Raw genomic sequence first — 18,963 nt, forward strand, 5'->3', positions numbered from 1 at the left:
ATATTCAAATGGGAACACATCAATAACAACACATTTGTACACTTATGAATGTTTAATCTGTAATCAACGGTACAAAGTCAGAGGGGTCAAAACCAAAAGTACGACACAGATGTCAATAGCGCGTGTGTCCTCCACGGGCTCTTACGCACGCTGTGCAGCAACGTCGCATGGAATTTACCAATGTTTGAAAGAAGGCCTGGGGCAAATTGTTCCATTCTTGGACAAGAGCAGCTTCTAAAGCAGCAATGGTGTGCATCTGTGGTCTCCGATACCGACGGCGTCCAATCTCATCCCAGTCATGTTCTATCGGTGCCATGTCCGGAGACATGGCTGGCCAGTCCAAGACATTGATGTTGTTAGCAGCCAGGTAGTCCATACTAAAACGGGCGGTATGCGGGCGTGCATTATCCTGTTGGAAGTGCTGATGTTGTGGGTGCGCTCGAAACATCGGAAGAACAAATGGTTGCAAGACATCATCACGGTATCCTACAGCATTAACGCGACACCTGCAAATGTGTAGGGCGGTCCGGTGATAAAATGTGAAGCCTCCCCACACCATTACACTTCCCCCACTCCATCGATTCGTTTCGAAGACGCAGCAGTCTGCAAGACGTTCCCAAAGACGTCTCCACACACGTTGACGGCCATCAGCGTGATAAAGATGAAAGCGACTCTCATCACTGAAGAGCACACTTTACCAGTCTACTCTTCTCCATGTCTGGTGTCCTTGAGCCCATATCAAATGCCGCTGACGGTGATGATCCCTGAGGATAGCTCCAACATAAGGCCGTCGTGCACGGAGTCCTACTTCTCTTAGACGACGTCTTACGGTGTTGGCATTTACTGGTCCTTGTCTTCCGACGACTGCTGCACCTGTTCGAGTCGCTGGGCGGAATCTGTCACGCAGATGAGTGACCCGGATGTAGCGGTCTTGAGCCTGGGCTGTAACGCGTTGTGGACCAGTAACGTGTTGATCCAGTAACTCGAACACGTTCCACCAACGTTACAATAGTGGACTGATGACAGTTGAAGTGTCTGGCAATAGCACGTGTAGACATGCCAGCCCTGGACAATCCCATGGCTTCATTCCGTTGATTTTCAGTAAGTCTCGGCATCTCTAGCTCGATTCCTTCACACGTCCAACAACAAATTACGACAGATTGACGTTCCACAGTTCATGTACTGCACATTAAGTTGAAAACATGCTTTTAAAGGGCTAACGCAATGCTGCGCGTGAATATTGGGTTTTTCATGTGCATCTCGTGCAATTTTTTTTGTGCACACGGGCCGATATTTTTTGCGTTTGGGAGCATTGTGTGAAACAATAGTTCATAGTATTGCATAATAGTATACATACAAAACCACCTAGTAAAAAATATTTGGGGAAAAAAAGTGATGCGTTTTCCATGGCGCTCAGTATATATTTTCCAATCACTTTCTTTCACATGAATACATAACTATTACTATAAAGATGTGTGTTCATCTCAATTGGGAACGGGAAGTCCCACTTTCCAGGGCATTAATGACCAAGACTCGATAAGATATCTCTCCATACTAATGATTATTCCATTATGTCTTTATATCTTTCTGTCACGCTTATTTCTTTATCTTTTATCATATCCATTGTTACGATATAAAAATATCGATTCCTAATGTTTCTATACCTATTTTATTAATGGAAAAGATGATAACGGATGAGCACCCATTTTAGAGATAGGTGTTTATTATCATAATCATGTATCGATCTAAATAAAATGTATATAAATGTGGTCTGAGGGGGATTATTGCCACAAACTCAGCGGTTTGGGATTTCAAGAAGTTTGATTAAAATAAATGTTAACAAAATATTTATGTTGAGAGTTTACTATTCTTTTAAAAACAATGCACTCTGGGATTTTATGATAGATATTAGGAGTTGTTCTGCAATAATCACAATATACTTCACATATAAAAAATCAATATACCTGTACCATATAAAGTCATTAGTGGCACGTCTTAATAGGCTAAAAGGAATTCTTAAAGTTTGAAGGCCGGACAATCTTCGTACTGGTACGCCAAATAAATGGTTTAAGACGGTCTTAGTCCAGGGATTGTTTTTTAGGATTTCTTAATGGATTTGCCCTAACATGATCATGTTAGCAAAACATCAGCTTCTGATTACTGCTATTACGTTTTGTCTTTGGTTTTTGAGAAGAATAGATTGTCAGCAATGTACAAGACTCGGACCTAATTCTGTTAACCCAAACGTTCAAATCGGACAGAAGGTAGTGAATTTAACATTCGCTACTATACGTGCTAACATTGTACAGCAATGTATTAATTTATGTTATTACAGAAAGCTCTGTCACTCCTTTAATTTTCACAGTGTACGAAAACAATGCGAATTGAATATTGAGCCTATAGATGGTCATGTCTACCCACTAGAGCCTGATGAACAGTATAGATATGGTTTGTTAGAAGAAATGCCAGGGGTAAATATATCATAATATATATTATAATTATCTACATATTAATAATATATTCCACTTAGCCCCATAGTTAAAGCACTTTCATTTTATCTAGTTCAATGACGCATTTTAAATTTCAATCCAAAAGTATTGTTTTTAGTTCCAAATCTGTATTATATTTTTTGCGTTTTTGTTAAATCAGGAGTTGGCTGGTAAATGCCTGAGTCATGATTGTCCAGAGATGGCAGTTTGTATACCATACAGTGATTCTTATACTTGTCTGCCTGTTGGTAAGTAGCTTCCATTTTAACCGCCTACATTAATTAAAGGCGCACCAATTCGCTTCGTCCACATGTATTTCAAACGAATGCAATTTCGCACATATTATAATTATAATTGCCTAAATTAAATGTAAATTTGAAATGACCATAAATTAAGTTAGAAATGATCGATCAGTATAATGTGTTGGCAAAAAAATTTATATATTGTCGTCTAACCCTTCCGTCTATCGTCGTCCATAACTTCTTGTGAACTCGCTACATACTACATTAAATGATTCAATCTCCTGTAACTTTACATTGTTCAAATTATGAATTCTTTTGATTTTGAACACTTTCAGTTGATAATTTTAATAGCTATGGCCGCGACAAACGTTTTCATCCGATCTGATTAAAATTGATAGTTCAAAATAGCGAAACAATTTCAACAGTTTCAAAAATCATATCCCCTTTTCGCTTCGTAAAATCTTGTGAACCCTATATATATACTAAACAGCTAAAAAAAAAACAAAAAAAAAACCACCCACGTCAGTACGATTTCAAAATCAGAGAGGCACTTTAATCAAATCATTCTAGCAAACGACTTACTTAATGGATCAAAGCAATTTTTTGTGAACAGTATGTTGACACATTAGTGATTAATTCATCACAATACCAAGACATTACGAGAAACTAGAGTCTGTACACGGTCTATACATCAGTATCTGGTGTGTCCACCGCGAGTGTCAATAACAGCAGCGCAGCGTCTGTACATGGAGTGGACCAGACGATTGATAAACGCCATTGGCATCTGGAACCACACTCTCAGAAAAGCCTGGCGCAATCCATCGGCTGTGTTTGGTCTCGATACGACGTTATCAAGTCTCCTCTGAATTTCATCCCAAAGATGTTCAATCTGGGTTAAATCCGGACTAAGGGCTGGCCAATGCATAACGTTGACACCGTTCTGCTGTAGAAAGTCCCGAGTAACTCTGGTGGTGTGGACACGGGCGTTGTCATGCTGGAAAACGTTGTTTCGATGACGCGCGAAATGTGGTATGACGTGGGATCTGAGAGCTTGATCGACGTAGCGCACTGCTGTGATGCCGCCTACTCTCCCTGGATCAAGTTTTTGGAACAACACAGGACCCACTCTCTGGTTCAGGCCGATTCCACCCCAAACCATTATGCTTGGACCTCCTTGTGAGTCTCGTTCCATGACACATTGGTCAGAATAACGCTAGCCATGTCGACGCCATATTCTGGTCCTGCCATCTGCAGTTGATACGCAATACTGACTTTTACTTTGAACAGAACAGTTCTCCGTTGCCTGTGTCGCAATGCGTCTATTCAGGGTAACATACCAACCTGTCGTTTCTTTTGCTGCTTAGTATCAAAAATTATTATCTCATCTGTTTGAAATGTATTTTCATTGTTGAAATTAATAAAACAAACAATCCTATTGATTTTGAACTATTTTTCTAGCGACAAAGGGTATTATATGTAATCTGCTTGAAATTTCTATGCATTTTTACATTTTGTGAAACAGAGAATACTATTGAATTCATGGTAACTACTTCTAGAGTTATGACCCTTGTTTACTTGAAATTTTGCCAAGTCAGTCACATATTATAAAATTGCCGGTTGTTGTTTTAGTAAGCAAAAATGCTTCAGGTAGTCGCGTTTATCAGGTCACTCAATCACAAATTACAGGTCTCACTCAATATGTTCAGCTGATACCTTAGAGCAAGGCAAATAATCTATTGTTTCACATTTTTCTGTTTGATTTGCATACCTAAAACATGCATGCATTATGTAAGAGCTAAATCTGCCTAATGCAGATCTTTTGTTTGATATCAAATGTTATATAAGTCATTAATTAGACATTTATTCACATGCCAAGCCCATAATCAACTCTTTAGACTATCTGATGTTTTTGATTTTCAACTGATTAAAACACAATTGGCAGTTAATAATTTAATTAAGAAATTGATAATCGAGACTTTGTTTGTTATCGCAACAGCGGCGGCGTTGATAATCGAGACTATATTGTTTTTCAATTGGATATAACTCCGCTCAGAATGAAGTAATTTGACTGAAATTTTCAACATATTCCATTTTCATGATCTATTTTTTAAAACTATTATAGCGAGAACTGTCAGCTCTTTATGTTACATAATGCATCTTTGACAAATTTCACCCACAGTCCGCTTTGAGGTTTGCTAATGTTCTTTAATAACTTAGTTTAATGTTGAAGTAGCCAAGTCCGTAACTCAATATCATCCAAAATCTTCGACATTGGAAACACGATTTTATTTTTGCAATTTAAATCAGCATTGGTGTTGTGATCTTACCCGGAAAGATGGGTTTCTGATATCCAATATTTAAGACAAAATAAACATTTTACCATTGGTACACGAATCGTGTACCATAATGCGTTTTCAGCGCCATTTGTAACAATGTGCTCAAAGAATGAGGCTAGACATATTCCACAACTCATGTCAAACGGTGATATCATGTTCTTATTTGGAGAGCATGCGCAATAAATAATATCGGTGTTGACTGGAATAACCAGACGCTAGAAACTGACTTGCGGTTGAGACTTCTGACGTATTTCGCCGAACATAACTGATGACAATTCACAGTAAAACGGACACGATTGAATGTAAAACAGTTTATATAAATTCATATTACATTATTATATGTGTTGCGACTCATTTGTGCCAAGCTGTCTAGTCGTTCGGATGGGACGAAAAACCGAGGTCCCGTGTACACATTGGCGTGCACGTAAAAGATCCCTTGGCAGTTGGAATTCGATATAAGAGTAGGCCGTAGTGCCGCTGTCCGGGCAAAATTTCCCTCATAGCACACTGTATGGCGTATGCCCGTCTTCACTAGCCCAGGTTAGGAGCAGAAAAGTAGGACGTTAAACTCCATTTCATTTCATTTCATTTCATTTGTGCCAATTTCTAGGTCCAACATATTAGCGATTTAGCTCCTTTAAAAGAACGTAGTCATGTAGTTGAAATTCAGGATATTTTGAAATCTACTACATAATTTTCTTATGATGGGTTTAATCTTCGACATGCAGATCTGTAGGCTGGTTTTAGATTGAAACTATGTATATTATTGGATTCTTTAGTAGAAGGTGGACTACACAAATCAGACCATTCAGTTGAATCAAATGACTATAGACTATGCCAAACGGATCTTCTGAAATACAAGCCCTGTTCATGAACTCCAAAACGACGCTTATGTATAAAAAAATATTATTTAGTAAAAGGAAGATATAGGTTTATACAGATTAATTACAAGCGATTACAACCGCCCATGTAAAACCTTTATTTAGTGCAAATTGATTTTTGTATAAATAATTAATTTGCTTTCAAAAACTAAAGCTTTATTTAATTAACGAGAGAGAGAGAGAAATGGGGTTTAACGTCCACTCGACACAAACTAGGTCATTTCGGGACTAACATATGGTTTGATTTTATTTCAATTATTCGCTTGCGCATAGGGGTCTTTAGCAGTGGGAGGAAACCGGAGGACCCGGAGAAAACCCACGAGGTTGGACAGGCTACCCTACTCCTTGTCACGTACAACCGGGGATTCGAAACCACGCCAGTCGACTCAATGACAGACTTTATGATACAGCGCGCGCACGCTAACAATTCAGCCATCCAACCCCCCATTTAATTAACGAATAAGAAGAAATGAGTTCGGCAAAAAAAACGTTATTGAAATTATCAACAAATGAGTGCTAAAATATATGATTAATATTGTAATTAAGGAATTATTGATAAACAAATATGTACTAAGATGTATTGCAATTAACAAATGATTACAAAACATTAGCCTGATAATCTCTTGGCGTTGATATAACAGATACACGTTCATTACCGTGGGAGGGGGGGGGGCAATTCCCCACTTGTGCTTGACAAAGAGTGAATAAGGTCGCCTGACTAATGCCTTGATTTTTCTCCGGCCAGTGAATTATTTAAATAAGAATTAAACCATATGTTAGTCCCGAAATGACCTGGTTTGTGTCGAGTGAAACTTAAACACCAAATAATATACATGCCCCACGGAAACAATCGCCGAACACTAAGCAAGAAAAAGGGAACATTTCCCAAATATTGTATTATCCTAGTGCATGTCATTGAATGAGGCAAATGACAACTCCAACAGAAGGACTTTTTTTAAATAGAGGACGTATAGTTATTTTAGTAATATTGTCATGCTCCTTTTTCCGTCTTGTTGTCCATGCTATAGCTTTTTTATATTTAGATTATGATGTAAAGTGTGAAGTTCCGCCAACCAAAGATTGGGCAACTCTGATCACTAATGAAACACGGTATTTTCCCGCGGAATTTACCTATACTTGTCTATATGGTTACGTAAGTGGAAATCCAACTATTCGATGTTTTAGTAATGGACAATGGAACTCAAGTAATGTTGTTTGTCAAGGTATTACATAACTTTAAACGGAAAGTTCGCACAGAAACTCTTAGATCGATGTAAAAAAAAAATGATATATTAAATCTAACTTGTACTGTTTGGCAGTGAAATGGCGTGTTTGATGAGTATATTCCACACTGGTGTCCGCGGTTTGTTGTGGATATGGAGGTGTTTGTACTGTTGCCCAAAAATAAGTACTGCACCTCATCTCTCATCCAAATCATTGCAGCTCAATGGGATCCTTCTATAGTAGATATAATATTATGACAAAAAGACTGTCAATGCCCACGTCCATGGTTAAAGCAAACGAAGACCAGGCCCCGAGATCACAAAGCATACTCAAAATTGTTCGCCTTATTTTTACTAAAATATAGCCCTTCGTTGTTTTAATGTATCAAATACATCAATAAGAAACTATGTGCAAAGTTTCGTGTTTCTGAATCAAAAATATTTCCTATAGAATAACAGTGATTGAAAGTTCATGGAGATGGAGTTCAGCTAACAGGAGCTGAAGTAGACCTGGAAGTAGACGTAACATAACTAGAACCGATCCTCCCTATTTTAATGACTATTCCGCTGCAACACTGTCCTTGTAGCCACCAGGAAGAAAGTCGTAGAAAATGGTAGCACCAGTGACAGCCGGTCCTTACCATGTCTCACATATCTGTCAAAATCCAGGATGCATACTCAATGTGTGCGTGTGTGATGAGGGGGGGGGGGGTATGGTAGCTAATTGTTCAGTGTGTGAGACAATTATTTATCCCTCTAGGCTACACGGCGATTTGTCACTTCCGATAACATTGTGTTGTCCTGAACTCTCCTGCATTACTGCGTACTTGTAAGGCAAAAATTTGCTCTTGTTACTAATTTCCAACAATTAACAATAATGTTTATATAGGGCGACCAGTTCTATATTTTAGAACTGTCCAAATATCAGCATATTTCAACTTATTATTGTTATTGATATTTTTGGACATTGGTTTTCAGTACCAATTGATTGTGGTATACCGACTAGTGCAATTGTTGGTATAGATGTCATCTATGATATAACTTACCAAGATTCTGTGGCGACCCATGTCTGTCAATCAGATTGGATTTATACTTCCGGCTCCAACACTTCTGTTTGCCAATCTAATGGAACTTGGACTGTGCCAACTCTAGTTTGTACAAGTAAGCATCATCATCATTTATTCAGAGTTTCTTTATAAGCTTATCTGTGTTACGATCTGCGCCCCCAACGAAGTCAAATCATTTAGGGCAGACAAGTTTTGACTCGAAAGACGAGAACTTGAGCAACATCAGCGATATTTTGATTATTAATTCGGTCAGCATTGTTATCTTTTGAGTTTTCAAACCACAATACTTTATATTATAAAGTACAGTGCTGATACATGTGGATTTAGGAATTTAAGGATTTCAATTTGCAGCCGGGATCTAAAGAATAAAACAGGTAAAATTCAGGGATAATTAACCATATTGCTGAAGCATTCGCCCGAGGAGTATTATGATTACATGTACCATATATATTATTTCTGTTTATAAACAGGTACAATTGATTGTGGTGATCCTGATGAGCTGGCAGATTATACTGGTACAGAGATGGTCTATGATACTACAACCGCCTTCTCTGTAGTCAACTATGTGTGTAAAGTTGACTGGGTATATATTTCTGGCTCTAATCAATCTGTTTGTCAACTTAATCAAACCTGGTCGCAGCCAACTATCTTGTGTGCACGTAAGTAACACCTTTTATCGACGTTTTATTTAAATTTAATCAGAAATAACCCAGTTAGCAGTTCTATATACTATTATAGTGTATTACAGTATTACTGCTCGTTGGGTAGCCGACTGGTCTAACGCGTGCGCTTTAGATTAGAAGTCGGGTAGTGTAGTCTATCTGAAACCGTGGCCATTCTCAGGGTTCTCATTTCCTTTCGGACCTATGCCTTTTTTACGGTTATGTATGGACAATATTTTCGAAAAATGTCCAAGTTATAAAGGATTGATATGTATTTACTATGCCTTTTTTACGGTCATGTATGGACAATATTTTCGAAAACTGTCTAAGTTATAAAGGATTCTGAATGTATTTACTATCATCATGTTTTGAAAAAAAATCAAAGTTCAGTGTGGTATTGCTTTAATTGCACATATGTTTTTCTTTTCAGCGACCACGTGTTATGTTGTACACCCTTCATATGGTACAATTTACAAAGGCAGTGCGGCCACCATGTCCATTGTTATTATCTTTACCATCACTCTCGATTGTGATCCATGGAATATAACACTATGGCCCTCCAACTACAGTATTGTTGACCAAGGACCTATTTCTAATTCTGGAAACCACTGCCGGGGATTTCCATCTTATGCAACACCAGTTTGTTTTGGAAAAAATGGTATTGTGCATGTTATCGGCCCGTGTCCTGTTTCTGAATGTTGACATGTAAATGAGTAGTAAGTGTTATTGTTTTGGATTAGGGTACTGTATATAAAATATCGTATAGCAATCTTTAGGAAGCCGTGGTGGCTCAGTAAGGCAAAGGCCCACTATATAACAAGGAGATCCCGGATCTGGTCGAGAAAGTTCCTCTGGACTTTTAAGCGTGGTTTCCGCTTTTTCAGTGCTGCAGGTCAGAGGGCCAGGCGAGGAAAGTCGTCTAGTCGTTTGGGTGGTTACAAAAATCGGGTGACTTGCACGTAAAAGTATCCTTGGCAGTTGGAATCCCCTTTCATTAACCTGGTTGGTGCAACCAAGTAGGACATTAACCCAATTTTTTCATTCTTTCACGCTTGTATGGTAAGGTGCATGGTGGGGGCTAGCAGGAACCCATATTCTAGACATTAACTATACGTTCTATTCTTAATGCCTTTTTACCTTTTTATTGAAATTTACAGGAACATGACCCCTTTAATTTGGGCAAAGATATAGTGTCGAAATGGGTTAATCAATTTCAGTAAGTGATGGAACAAATTTTCAGAGCCAACGGAAATCGGCTTTTTTACTGATTTTACTTTCATTTTAAGTTAACTGTGGAACAAAAATATGGCCATATTGCAAAACAAACAAATACATTAAATTCATTTAAATCGGCACTTTAATTTTTCATCCAAACTATTGTGCACTTCAAATTTACCCATATTCATTTCGGGTTTTAAAGAGTTACTTAGAAGAAATAAAAAAGGAATCAAAAGTGACAAGTTTTTATTCAATTCATCGCATATTTTACAAATTTGTAATAAATATATATATATATATTATATTGAGCGAGTTATTGTGTATATAAACGATTAATTTACATTTTATGTTGAAATCACAGTCTATTATATATTGTAAATAACTATATGATTGAAGACCTTTTTATAACTTAAATCACTGTCTTAACTTCAATAAATATTAAACCATTTCTCTGGTGTTTTTATGACGTTGTGATGGCTATGCTATGTATCTTAGTCGGGGCTTTGGCAGATATACACAGGTTCATTCTAAACTATTTTAACCACCTTTATCCTTCACATTTTGGCTTCCGCGTATACATCAATTTTAGCTACTTTCATTAAATATCCAATTGATAGCTACGGATTTGATTAAAGTCAATTCCACAACTGAAATCTCCAAGTAACTGGACTAAAAATTTAAACAATTGTCTGATCCCAAGTTTTTTGCTTAACTTGAGTATAAAATCAAAGTTTGCATTTCTTAATGAAAATAACTTCTGGATATTCTTAGCTGTAAGTTTTGCTTTTCGTCGACTTAACAAACGATATCTATGATGCTCAGGTAACAAACTATTTTCTTTTTGATATAATTATATAATTAAATATAGCATCCATATTCTCTCGCATTCTTTTATAAGTTACAATGACGTCATTGGTATACCATCCTGCAACATAAAACAATGAGACACGTTTTATTCTGACTGTTCGAATCCGATCTCCTGTTGTTAAATTAAACCAGAGTGGATAGATGAGTATGATGGACTCATCAGGATTTTCCACTCTGTTCACCTTTGCTTGTGGTGCAGGACGAAGGGTACGTTGAAGATCCCTTGACAGTGGGAAATCAAAATTAGTGTAGACCATACGCATATCACACTACATTGCATATAATTCTTGTCTTCATTAGCCAGGTTGGTGTATAAAAATAAGACGTTAAACCCTATTTCATTTCATTTCATTCATTTCTTGCTACAACAAATGGCAAAAGAAACAAAAATGTATGACACCCAGCCTATCAAGATGAGATAACAATTCTGGATCATGCTTCATAGACAAACCATCGATAATCACTGGGTCATTTCGTATTAAGTTAAAATATTCCAGGCTATCCATATACAATTTCCCTGTCGCCGGGGTGAAAGCAAGGTTTAGGTAACCGGCGGTCCAAAGGGGGCTAGAATATGCCGTTACCGGTCTCCTCAGATGCCATAAGAAACGAAGCTCCCTTCCAGTTTGTCCTATGTGAATAAGGTGAGTGTTAACCGTAACCTGGTATGCCATTTACAACTATTTGACGTTTTCTTTCATGAATCACAATTACATCCTAATGTAAAATTTGGCTTTATGGCCTCACGTATTAAGATACCAACTTTGTTTAGTCTGTTCCCGGGATTGGTTGCTGAATCGCAGGATGCCTAATCTGAACGGCTAATGTGTAAAAATATGTCAAAACTTACGGCACTTCTATATGTTTTCGTTCCATCAATATCAGCCATAACTTGTAAATCTTTTCTCAGAACTAAATCATCTTCATCTTCAAACATTACATTATCAAACACATACTCCTCTTTATACTGGTCACCTACAATAACAATACAGTTGTTTTAAAACTTGAATTAAACCTTTGAATAAATGGTTGAAAACTAAAATAGTTTAAAAATTAGTTCCCATACCAGAGCATTTATAAATGTATATGTTTCAATCTTTATTCTCGTAGTAGGCCATTCCCAACCGACTTAAAAAAAATTAGCTACTCGGAAGAGCATGTTGTAATTTGGATTACAAATTCCAACGCCACCCATTCTCTTTAAAAGAAAGCCAAATATGACAATTGACACGAAAAAGGTCATAGTTACCCGGTAAAAGACTTGAAGTATCGTCTGTTGGAGAAATTGGAGGAGACTTTAGAGTTTCTATCTGAACAATAACTTCTTCCTCTGTTGCCTGGTACGATATAGAGCTTTCACTGTCTGTACGCGTGTAACCACCTTTCTGTGACACGTTAAGATGACGCGCAGGGGAGATCGACGGGGACGGAGTAGCATCGGTATCAAAGCTCACGTCAAAGTTCACAGATTTCACAGGTTTAACATTGTCTTTATTGTCAGCACTTTTAGAATTGTTTACTTTACTATCCACACAATCTTCACCATCCTCTATCATTATACTGTGACCATTGTTTTGTGAAGATTTTGTAATGCCATTTGGCGTTTTGTCGTTCGATACTCCTACTCCATTTATTGTTGGATCTGAAAAATGTAAAATGAACATTGAGTATAATCCATAGAAAAGCGAATTTTACCGAGCGTTTGACGTTCACGTATATGAACTGGTCACGTTGTATAATCATGAGTTTTTGAAATAAATGTTATGTCCATATTCGTGTCAAATAAAACCCAATTTCTGGCCCTTTTGGGGAAAATATAAATGAACAAAAACTGATTTGAAGGAATCCGTTATACTTGCGAGAACAACCGATACCCTTCCTGCTAATTTGTTCTTGACATATTATAATGACAGTTCACCTGGTTCTATAAATTAAAGGAGCCAACTCAGCCAAGTCTTTAACTCAATATCATCCACAGTCTTTGACATTGCAAAAACGGCTTATTGGTCACTTTAAATCAATATTGATGTAGTTACCGTGACAAGTTGGGCTTCTGATATCCAATATTTAACACAAAATTAAAATCTTAAAATGACACACGAATAGCGTGCCAGAATGCTTTAAAGCGCCATTTGTATGAAACAGCTGAGTGAACTAGGCTAACCATATCCCATGTAGGAGAATACTACCGGTCTAGACTGGAATACCCAGACGCAAGGCCCGGCGGAGTGGGGGCGTTAGCCCTCCAAATAATTTGGCCGCAAGTACTCTTCCAGCTATAGCACTCAGGTAACTATTCAGTTAAATACAGTGACGTAACTGGAAGAGACCTGATTTTAATATAGAAGTGAGACTTCTAGAAGTAGAACGTAGGCTTTCAGAAGACAAATCCCTGCTATTCACTATACTGATCCCTGTGTTAAGAGCGCCCACCCCCCTCCCACCCCCACCCCCATCCCCAGTTGCGAGGGTTGCGATTAGTTAACTTTACTGAGCAGTCGAATATTCCATTCCATCTCCTTTCCGTTGTATCTATGACATATAATTAAAACACAACGGGATAGAGTGTTTCTAACATTCTATAGCAGGGGCTAAATCTCTAAGTAGGTACCAAAGTGAAACTCGTCCAAGAACTTTTGGTCCTGAACGCATAGTTTAATTTTCATCTCCTGAATCGGACAAAAATTGTCGCCTCTAGGAGATCCACAATCTTCATTCATATTTCACATTTTGCGTAAAAGGCAATTGGCATAACTCCAGTACGGAAGGTCCGATGCGCACCAAACTTGAACTCACCCAAGAACTAGATACTTAAACACTCGTTTTAAGTTTCATCGAAATCGGATAAAAATTGTTACACTATTTGCATAAAGGGGAGTGGACATTTGACAGGAAGTTTCGGTCCGATTTTCAGGAAATTCGGACTCAACCATAATTATGGTATAACGTTGATATTATTTGAACGATTTTGAAAATAAGATAAAAAATTGCTACCTCTAGAGATCCACAAGCTAAAAATGTGATTTTTCGTACAATCAGGGTCCATAATCCAGAAATTTACGACGGTCCGATAAGCGCCAATCGGAAATAAATTGTGACCTCTAGGGCGACCTTCGATTATCGTAATTTCCTGACCATGGTCAAACTAACTGAATCCGAATTTCATTTAGTCCGGACCATAGTCCGAAAATAGTGAACCATGCTATTGTGGCATGGTCGGAGTAGCTCCAAGATGGCGGTGTCGATGAAACCAAAGTGTAGAATATTTAAAAAGAATCTATTTTTGTTAAGTATATGATTTTAGGAAAGCTCGAATGAATTTAAAATAGTTGCTACCTCTATGATCAGATATTTGTTGTCTCCTTTTTTATATCTGAATCTATGTAAGTCTAAAAATTACGCATAATTTCAATACTTGCGCTATGCAAAAGGTAAAGTCAAATTAGGAATTTTGTCGTCTCTAAAATTAATTTGATTCGCGCAAATTTACCTTCATGAAAGTATTATTTGTTTATCAAACTATATAACACAGCGATTCATTATCCTCCACAGAGGAATGTATAGGCCTTCCTTGAGCTTAAGGTATTTTTGGGGTTATGGCCGAGGTCTAAAGCAGACTCAAGTGACATCACCATGTCCCTGGGGGCAACCATCTTTGAACAGGGGGGGTTGGATGGCTGAATGGTTAGCGTGCGCGCGCTGTATCATAAAGTCTGTCATTGAGTCAACTGGCGTGGTTTCGAATCCCCGGTTGTACGTGGCAAGGAGTAGGGTCGCCTGTCCAACCTCGTGGGTTTTCTCCGGGTTCTCCGGTTTCCTCCCACTGCTAAAGACTCCTACGCGCAAGCGAATTATTGAAATAAAATTAAACCATATGTTAGTCCCGAAATGACCTAGTTTGTGTTGAGTGGACGTTAAACCCTATTTCTCTCTCTCTCTCTCTTTGAACAGACGATGGTCCGGACCATCCGCGTTCGGTTTCTAGTTTCGACCACTAGTCGTGAAAAAAACTGTAACCGAAGGTCGCCTTTAAGGTCTCCGACAGGGCGACCTTCCGTTGCACGGATTTCCGTACTCTAGTCGAACTATCTACATGCGAATGATATTTAGTTCAACCTATGGCCGTGACCAGCCGTACTGGCTGAAAAGACTGACACGTGTGTAGATTTGTCTGAAAAATATCATGAAATTGCCAAATGCCAATGCCTTATTTTCACCATGGACCGTATTTCAGGGTTCATGGTAACACCCAGAAGTTAGAGAATATATATAGGCCCACGACAAAAAAACTTTGAGAAATGATCCATGTTACCAGTTAACCCGAATGGAGCCAGAAAATGTTTTAAAAGCATTTCTTCATCTCCATTGTCAAAATATACTTTTAAAAATGAGTAAATAGCAGAACATATAAATTACCAGTAAAAAGCATCGCAATAAGACTAATTTCCTATTCTTTTAAAAATCTTCGTACGTTCAAAATATATTATTGGCGATATCCGAATAACATTTTCTTTCATAATTCATTTACCAGCGACTCGAAACTGAATCATTTTAAAATTTGCAAAAAAAAAGAGGACGGTCGGCATAAATGTATTGAGAATAATGAGAATATTTTCTAAAAAATGAACGACAGCACGTGGCCAAATAATGGCTTTTTAAAATGGTGTAAAACTGTTTCTTAAATAGTTCAAAAGAAAATCTCTAAATATTAGGGCTACAATATCGATAAACACGTCCCTGTTACGAATTCATCGGGGGTTTATTGTCCATTTTACCATGCCTGAATAATGTTCTAATGGACAATTCGAAGCAGTAGTGTAAAGTAATGTAGCCTTAAAAGGTCTATCAATGTTAAAAGAGATGTAGAATTACACGTTTCTTGTAAATTGTACACAAATCCTGTATCTAAATATGTTTGAACAGGATTAACCATAAAACAGTTAAAGTACAACCTATACATGTACTTTTAACCAACATAGTTGTATCAATACAAATTACATGTAATAAAAATACAGTTCTAACTTGTAAAACTACACTTTTATTGTTAATTTACCATTTTTTTTTACAGTAATTCCATGTTACCGCGCTAATACAGTAAATGTATAGTATAAAAACTTGCAGTGGTATTTTTACAGCGTTATGTTAGAGAAATTACATATTTTTCACTGTAATTTTACATTAATTTCAACAGTGTAGCAGGCGAAACAATTGACATGGGCGCCGCCATATTGAATAGCTAATGGTCCGGGCCATGTACGTTCTAGTGCTGGTTCAGACTGTAGTCGCGACCACAGTTTACATCCGAAGGTCGCCTTGGGTATTATATGCTTTTACACTATTTTCGTAAAGAGGAGCGGCCATTTGAACTTTGAATTTTAACTTAGTCGTAATGGTCTTTGTTTTTTACAATCAATAAAATTGTGACCTCTAAAGGGCACACAAGCTAAAGGTGTGATTTTTCGTACAATCAGGAGCCATAATCCGCCGGCCGTGATGACTGATTAGAAATTACGGTAAAATCAGAAACGATTGAATGTAAATCAGTTTTATATATACATTCATATAACATTATTATATGCGTTGCGACCAATTTGTGTCCATTTCTAGGCGCCAAAGAATAGCGATTTAGCTCATTTAAAGTCTCTATTTTTCTAAAACCAAACCAGACCAAACTAGTTTCGGTTTCCATTTGCCATCAGCCGCACAAAACCCCTCGTAACACAATTCAAGGGGTGATAACGACTTGTTAAAATAGAACCTGTTTGACGATGCATACTTGAAGTTCCATACATATACAGTTCAATACAGTAAAATGTAGTCAACACTACTCTGTTTAAACCTAAAGTCTATGACCTCTGCCATAGTGCCAAAGAAGAAAACGCGGACGCCGGAATAGACTCGGGCTATCGAGAAGTCCATGGAGTATGAAAGGTCCGAGTTTCGATACGAGAAAAGTATTTTAAGGAATCTTGACCTTTAGCAACAATGTTTATATTATATTTTTCAAAACCCTTATACTACTTACCTGAGTTGCTTCGTTTTTTAATTGATTCTTTTCTGTCTGCTTTTTTACCTGGTATGTGGCCATTAGTTTTACTATTTACCATATGGTCCAACTAAAACACACAATGGAAATACACATTTATTGCTGTAAGAACCGCTTTCGTTTTTTCTCTCTTAAATCCATTATCAGTTTTAGTTAATGCAACTGGATTGTTTTAAGTCAATACATCGGTGAGAAAAACTTTCAGAGATCTTTGACCGTTGTGGTGTATTTTTGAAGAAATACAGAATATCGAGGTAAATATAGGATAGTCCGACATTGTAAGACGGACATTATGCAATATGTCATGGGAAAAATTTTAGCCGGACAGAGGCAATACGGTCTACTCTTATTTTGAATTCAAACGGTCGAGTGTTCTTTCACATGCACGTCAAAGTATACACGAGACCTCGGTTTGCGTCCCTTCTCCGCCACTGAAGGGAACCTCACCGAAAAACCTCGAGGAACTTTAATTCTCACCCAACACCGAAACCGAATCAAAACCTCCAGGTTAGCGAGCAAGCGCCTTACTTACTTAGCCACCCCAACTCGAGTGCACATTATGAAATCTTATTGTTACCTTATAGTGATCTAGCTTGTATTGAATATTACGACATTTTTCGTCGGATTTCTGTTTAGCTATCCGCCATGATTCTATTTCTTGTTCAAATTCTACTCGTCTAGCATCTGCTCGAACTAAAATAAAATACATTAATTATACGATTACAATAACAAATGTTCCAATCCCTATATCTCAATACTGCATTGTAGGCCTACAAGTAATATCGCATGTTTGGAAGTTAACAATATGCATTGGGAGATAATGCCCCATCTTAATTCACGATAATTTCCTTCTCATACGCCATTCAAATACGTGTCACAATCGACAAATAAATAAGGTTGACCGTATCGATTTATTTTTTTGGATTGACAAAGACTGTTTGAATTTACATTTTCTGCCAGGTTTAAGTGGATGTTTATGATTTTGAGCCGGAAGAATCAGGAATTAAAGGGACGTAGGGAAACATCAAGATAGTTAATCCCATTCAGTATTTTTATCCAAACGATCATAAATGGTTATCTCCCATTGTTAGTATGCTGTAATTGCACCATAGCTTTGTACGTTACCTTGGAAACGAATATTACAAACCATAGTACTACAACAAAAATAGCCTATTTGCAATTTACTATATTCAAAGCAAGCCAACATTTAAGGAAATCCCAGAAGTCGCTGACAAAGGCATGGTAACTCTAAAGCCTTCGTCAATGATAATCAGTAGAACCATTAATTTTTGCTAATGGGCATGTCGGTTGGAGTTTTTGGTGTTTCTGTTTTTTCAGTTGAATTCTACATATAGGTAACTACTCAGATGATATAAAAGCATATTAATGAGATGCTACAGAAATTATCTTTTTTAAAGATACATTCCCGGGTACAAACTGGGTGATTTGATGATATATTTGGACTAAAACATATTCAGACTAATTAATTTATCATAATTTTGCTTCAAATCCTTCTCAAAACATTGCAATTGTCGGGAATACCCTGGCTATAAAAAAATCGATCAAAAGAGGTCATGTTTGTGTCACGTGACATACCTCTCTCAGTACCGATGCGAAGTACGAGGAGAATTCATTGCGTACACAATACGATGTTGTCTTTAATCGCTGACTATTTATTACAAATATCGAAGCCTAATTAAATTCTCGGATTATCCACCACCCACGTCTTTTTCCGTGAATTTTATCTCAGAAAATGTTGTACGTCTAATTCTTCATAAAGATTATCAACATGTACATCAAGCGCTCAATCTCCGCGTGCAACCTTCGACGTCACGCGTGCAGACACTCCTAATCGTCGGCCTGTCGTTTAGGGAAACCCTTACATTTTTGTCCCGTATGCACTCCATGAGTGTTTTTTTAGGGAATCCAGTA

At 37.5% G+C, this 18,963-nt stretch overlaps 2 protein-coding genes across 3 annotated transcripts in view; one reads left to right on the plus strand and one right to left on the minus strand.

The window, feature by feature from the left end:
• Positions 1-2,038: 2,038 nt before the first annotated feature.
• LOC126817610 (sushi, von Willebrand factor type A, EGF and pentraxin domain-containing protein 1) lies at positions 2,039-10,373 on the plus strand. Its single transcript, XM_050544699.1, has 6 exons — positions 2,039-2,471; positions 2,650-2,737; positions 6,992-7,171; positions 8,150-8,332; positions 8,709-8,897; positions 9,331-10,373. The coding sequence occupies exons 1-6, from the start codon at positions 2,127-2,129 to the stop codon at positions 9,600-9,602; spliced, it is 1,257 nt and encodes a 418-aa protein (XP_050400656.1). The 5' UTR covers positions 2,039-2,126; the 3' UTR covers positions 9,603-10,373.
• Positions 10,365-18,963, minus strand: part of LOC126817609 (transmembrane protein 266) — a 35,734-nt gene continuing 27,135 nt past the window's right edge. For both annotated transcript variants that reach the window (XM_050544698.2, XM_050544697.2), the window contains exons 6-10: positions 17,609-17,724; positions 17,011-17,101; positions 12,235-12,627; positions 11,836-11,960; positions 10,365-11,043 (exon numbers count right to left, since the gene is read on the minus strand). In XM_050544698.2, coding sequence (XP_050400655.1) covers positions 11,017-11,043; positions 11,836-11,960; positions 12,235-12,627; positions 17,011-17,101; positions 17,609-17,724 — 752 coding nt within the window. In that variant the 3' untranslated portion in view covers positions 10,365-11,016. The remainder of the gene's footprint in view (positions 11,044-11,835; positions 11,961-12,234; positions 12,628-17,010; positions 17,102-17,608; positions 17,725-18,963) is intronic.

Source organism: Patella vulgata, chromosome 4 (assembly GCF_932274485.2).
Source record: "Patella vulgata chromosome 4, xgPatVulg1.2, whole genome shotgun sequence".
Classification (NCBI taxonomy): domain Eukaryota; kingdom Metazoa; phylum Mollusca; class Gastropoda; family Patellidae; genus Patella; species Patella vulgata.

What these genes read in the sequence shown, in the direction of transcription:
- LOC126817610 (XM_050544699.1), top strand. Translation starts at nt 2,127, where the DNA reads ATGATCATGTTAGCAAAACATCAGCTTCTGATTACTGCTATTACGTTT. An exon ending in AAGTAATGTTGTTTGTCAAG is followed by an intron (nt 7,172 to 8,149) that starts GTATTACATAAC and finishes ATTGGTTTTCAG; the next exon opens with TACCAATTGATTGTGGTATA. An exon ending in GCCAACTCTAGTTTGTACAA is followed by an intron (nt 8,333 to 8,708) that starts GTAAGCATCATC and finishes GTTTATAAACAG; the next exon opens with GTACAATTGATTGTGGTGAT.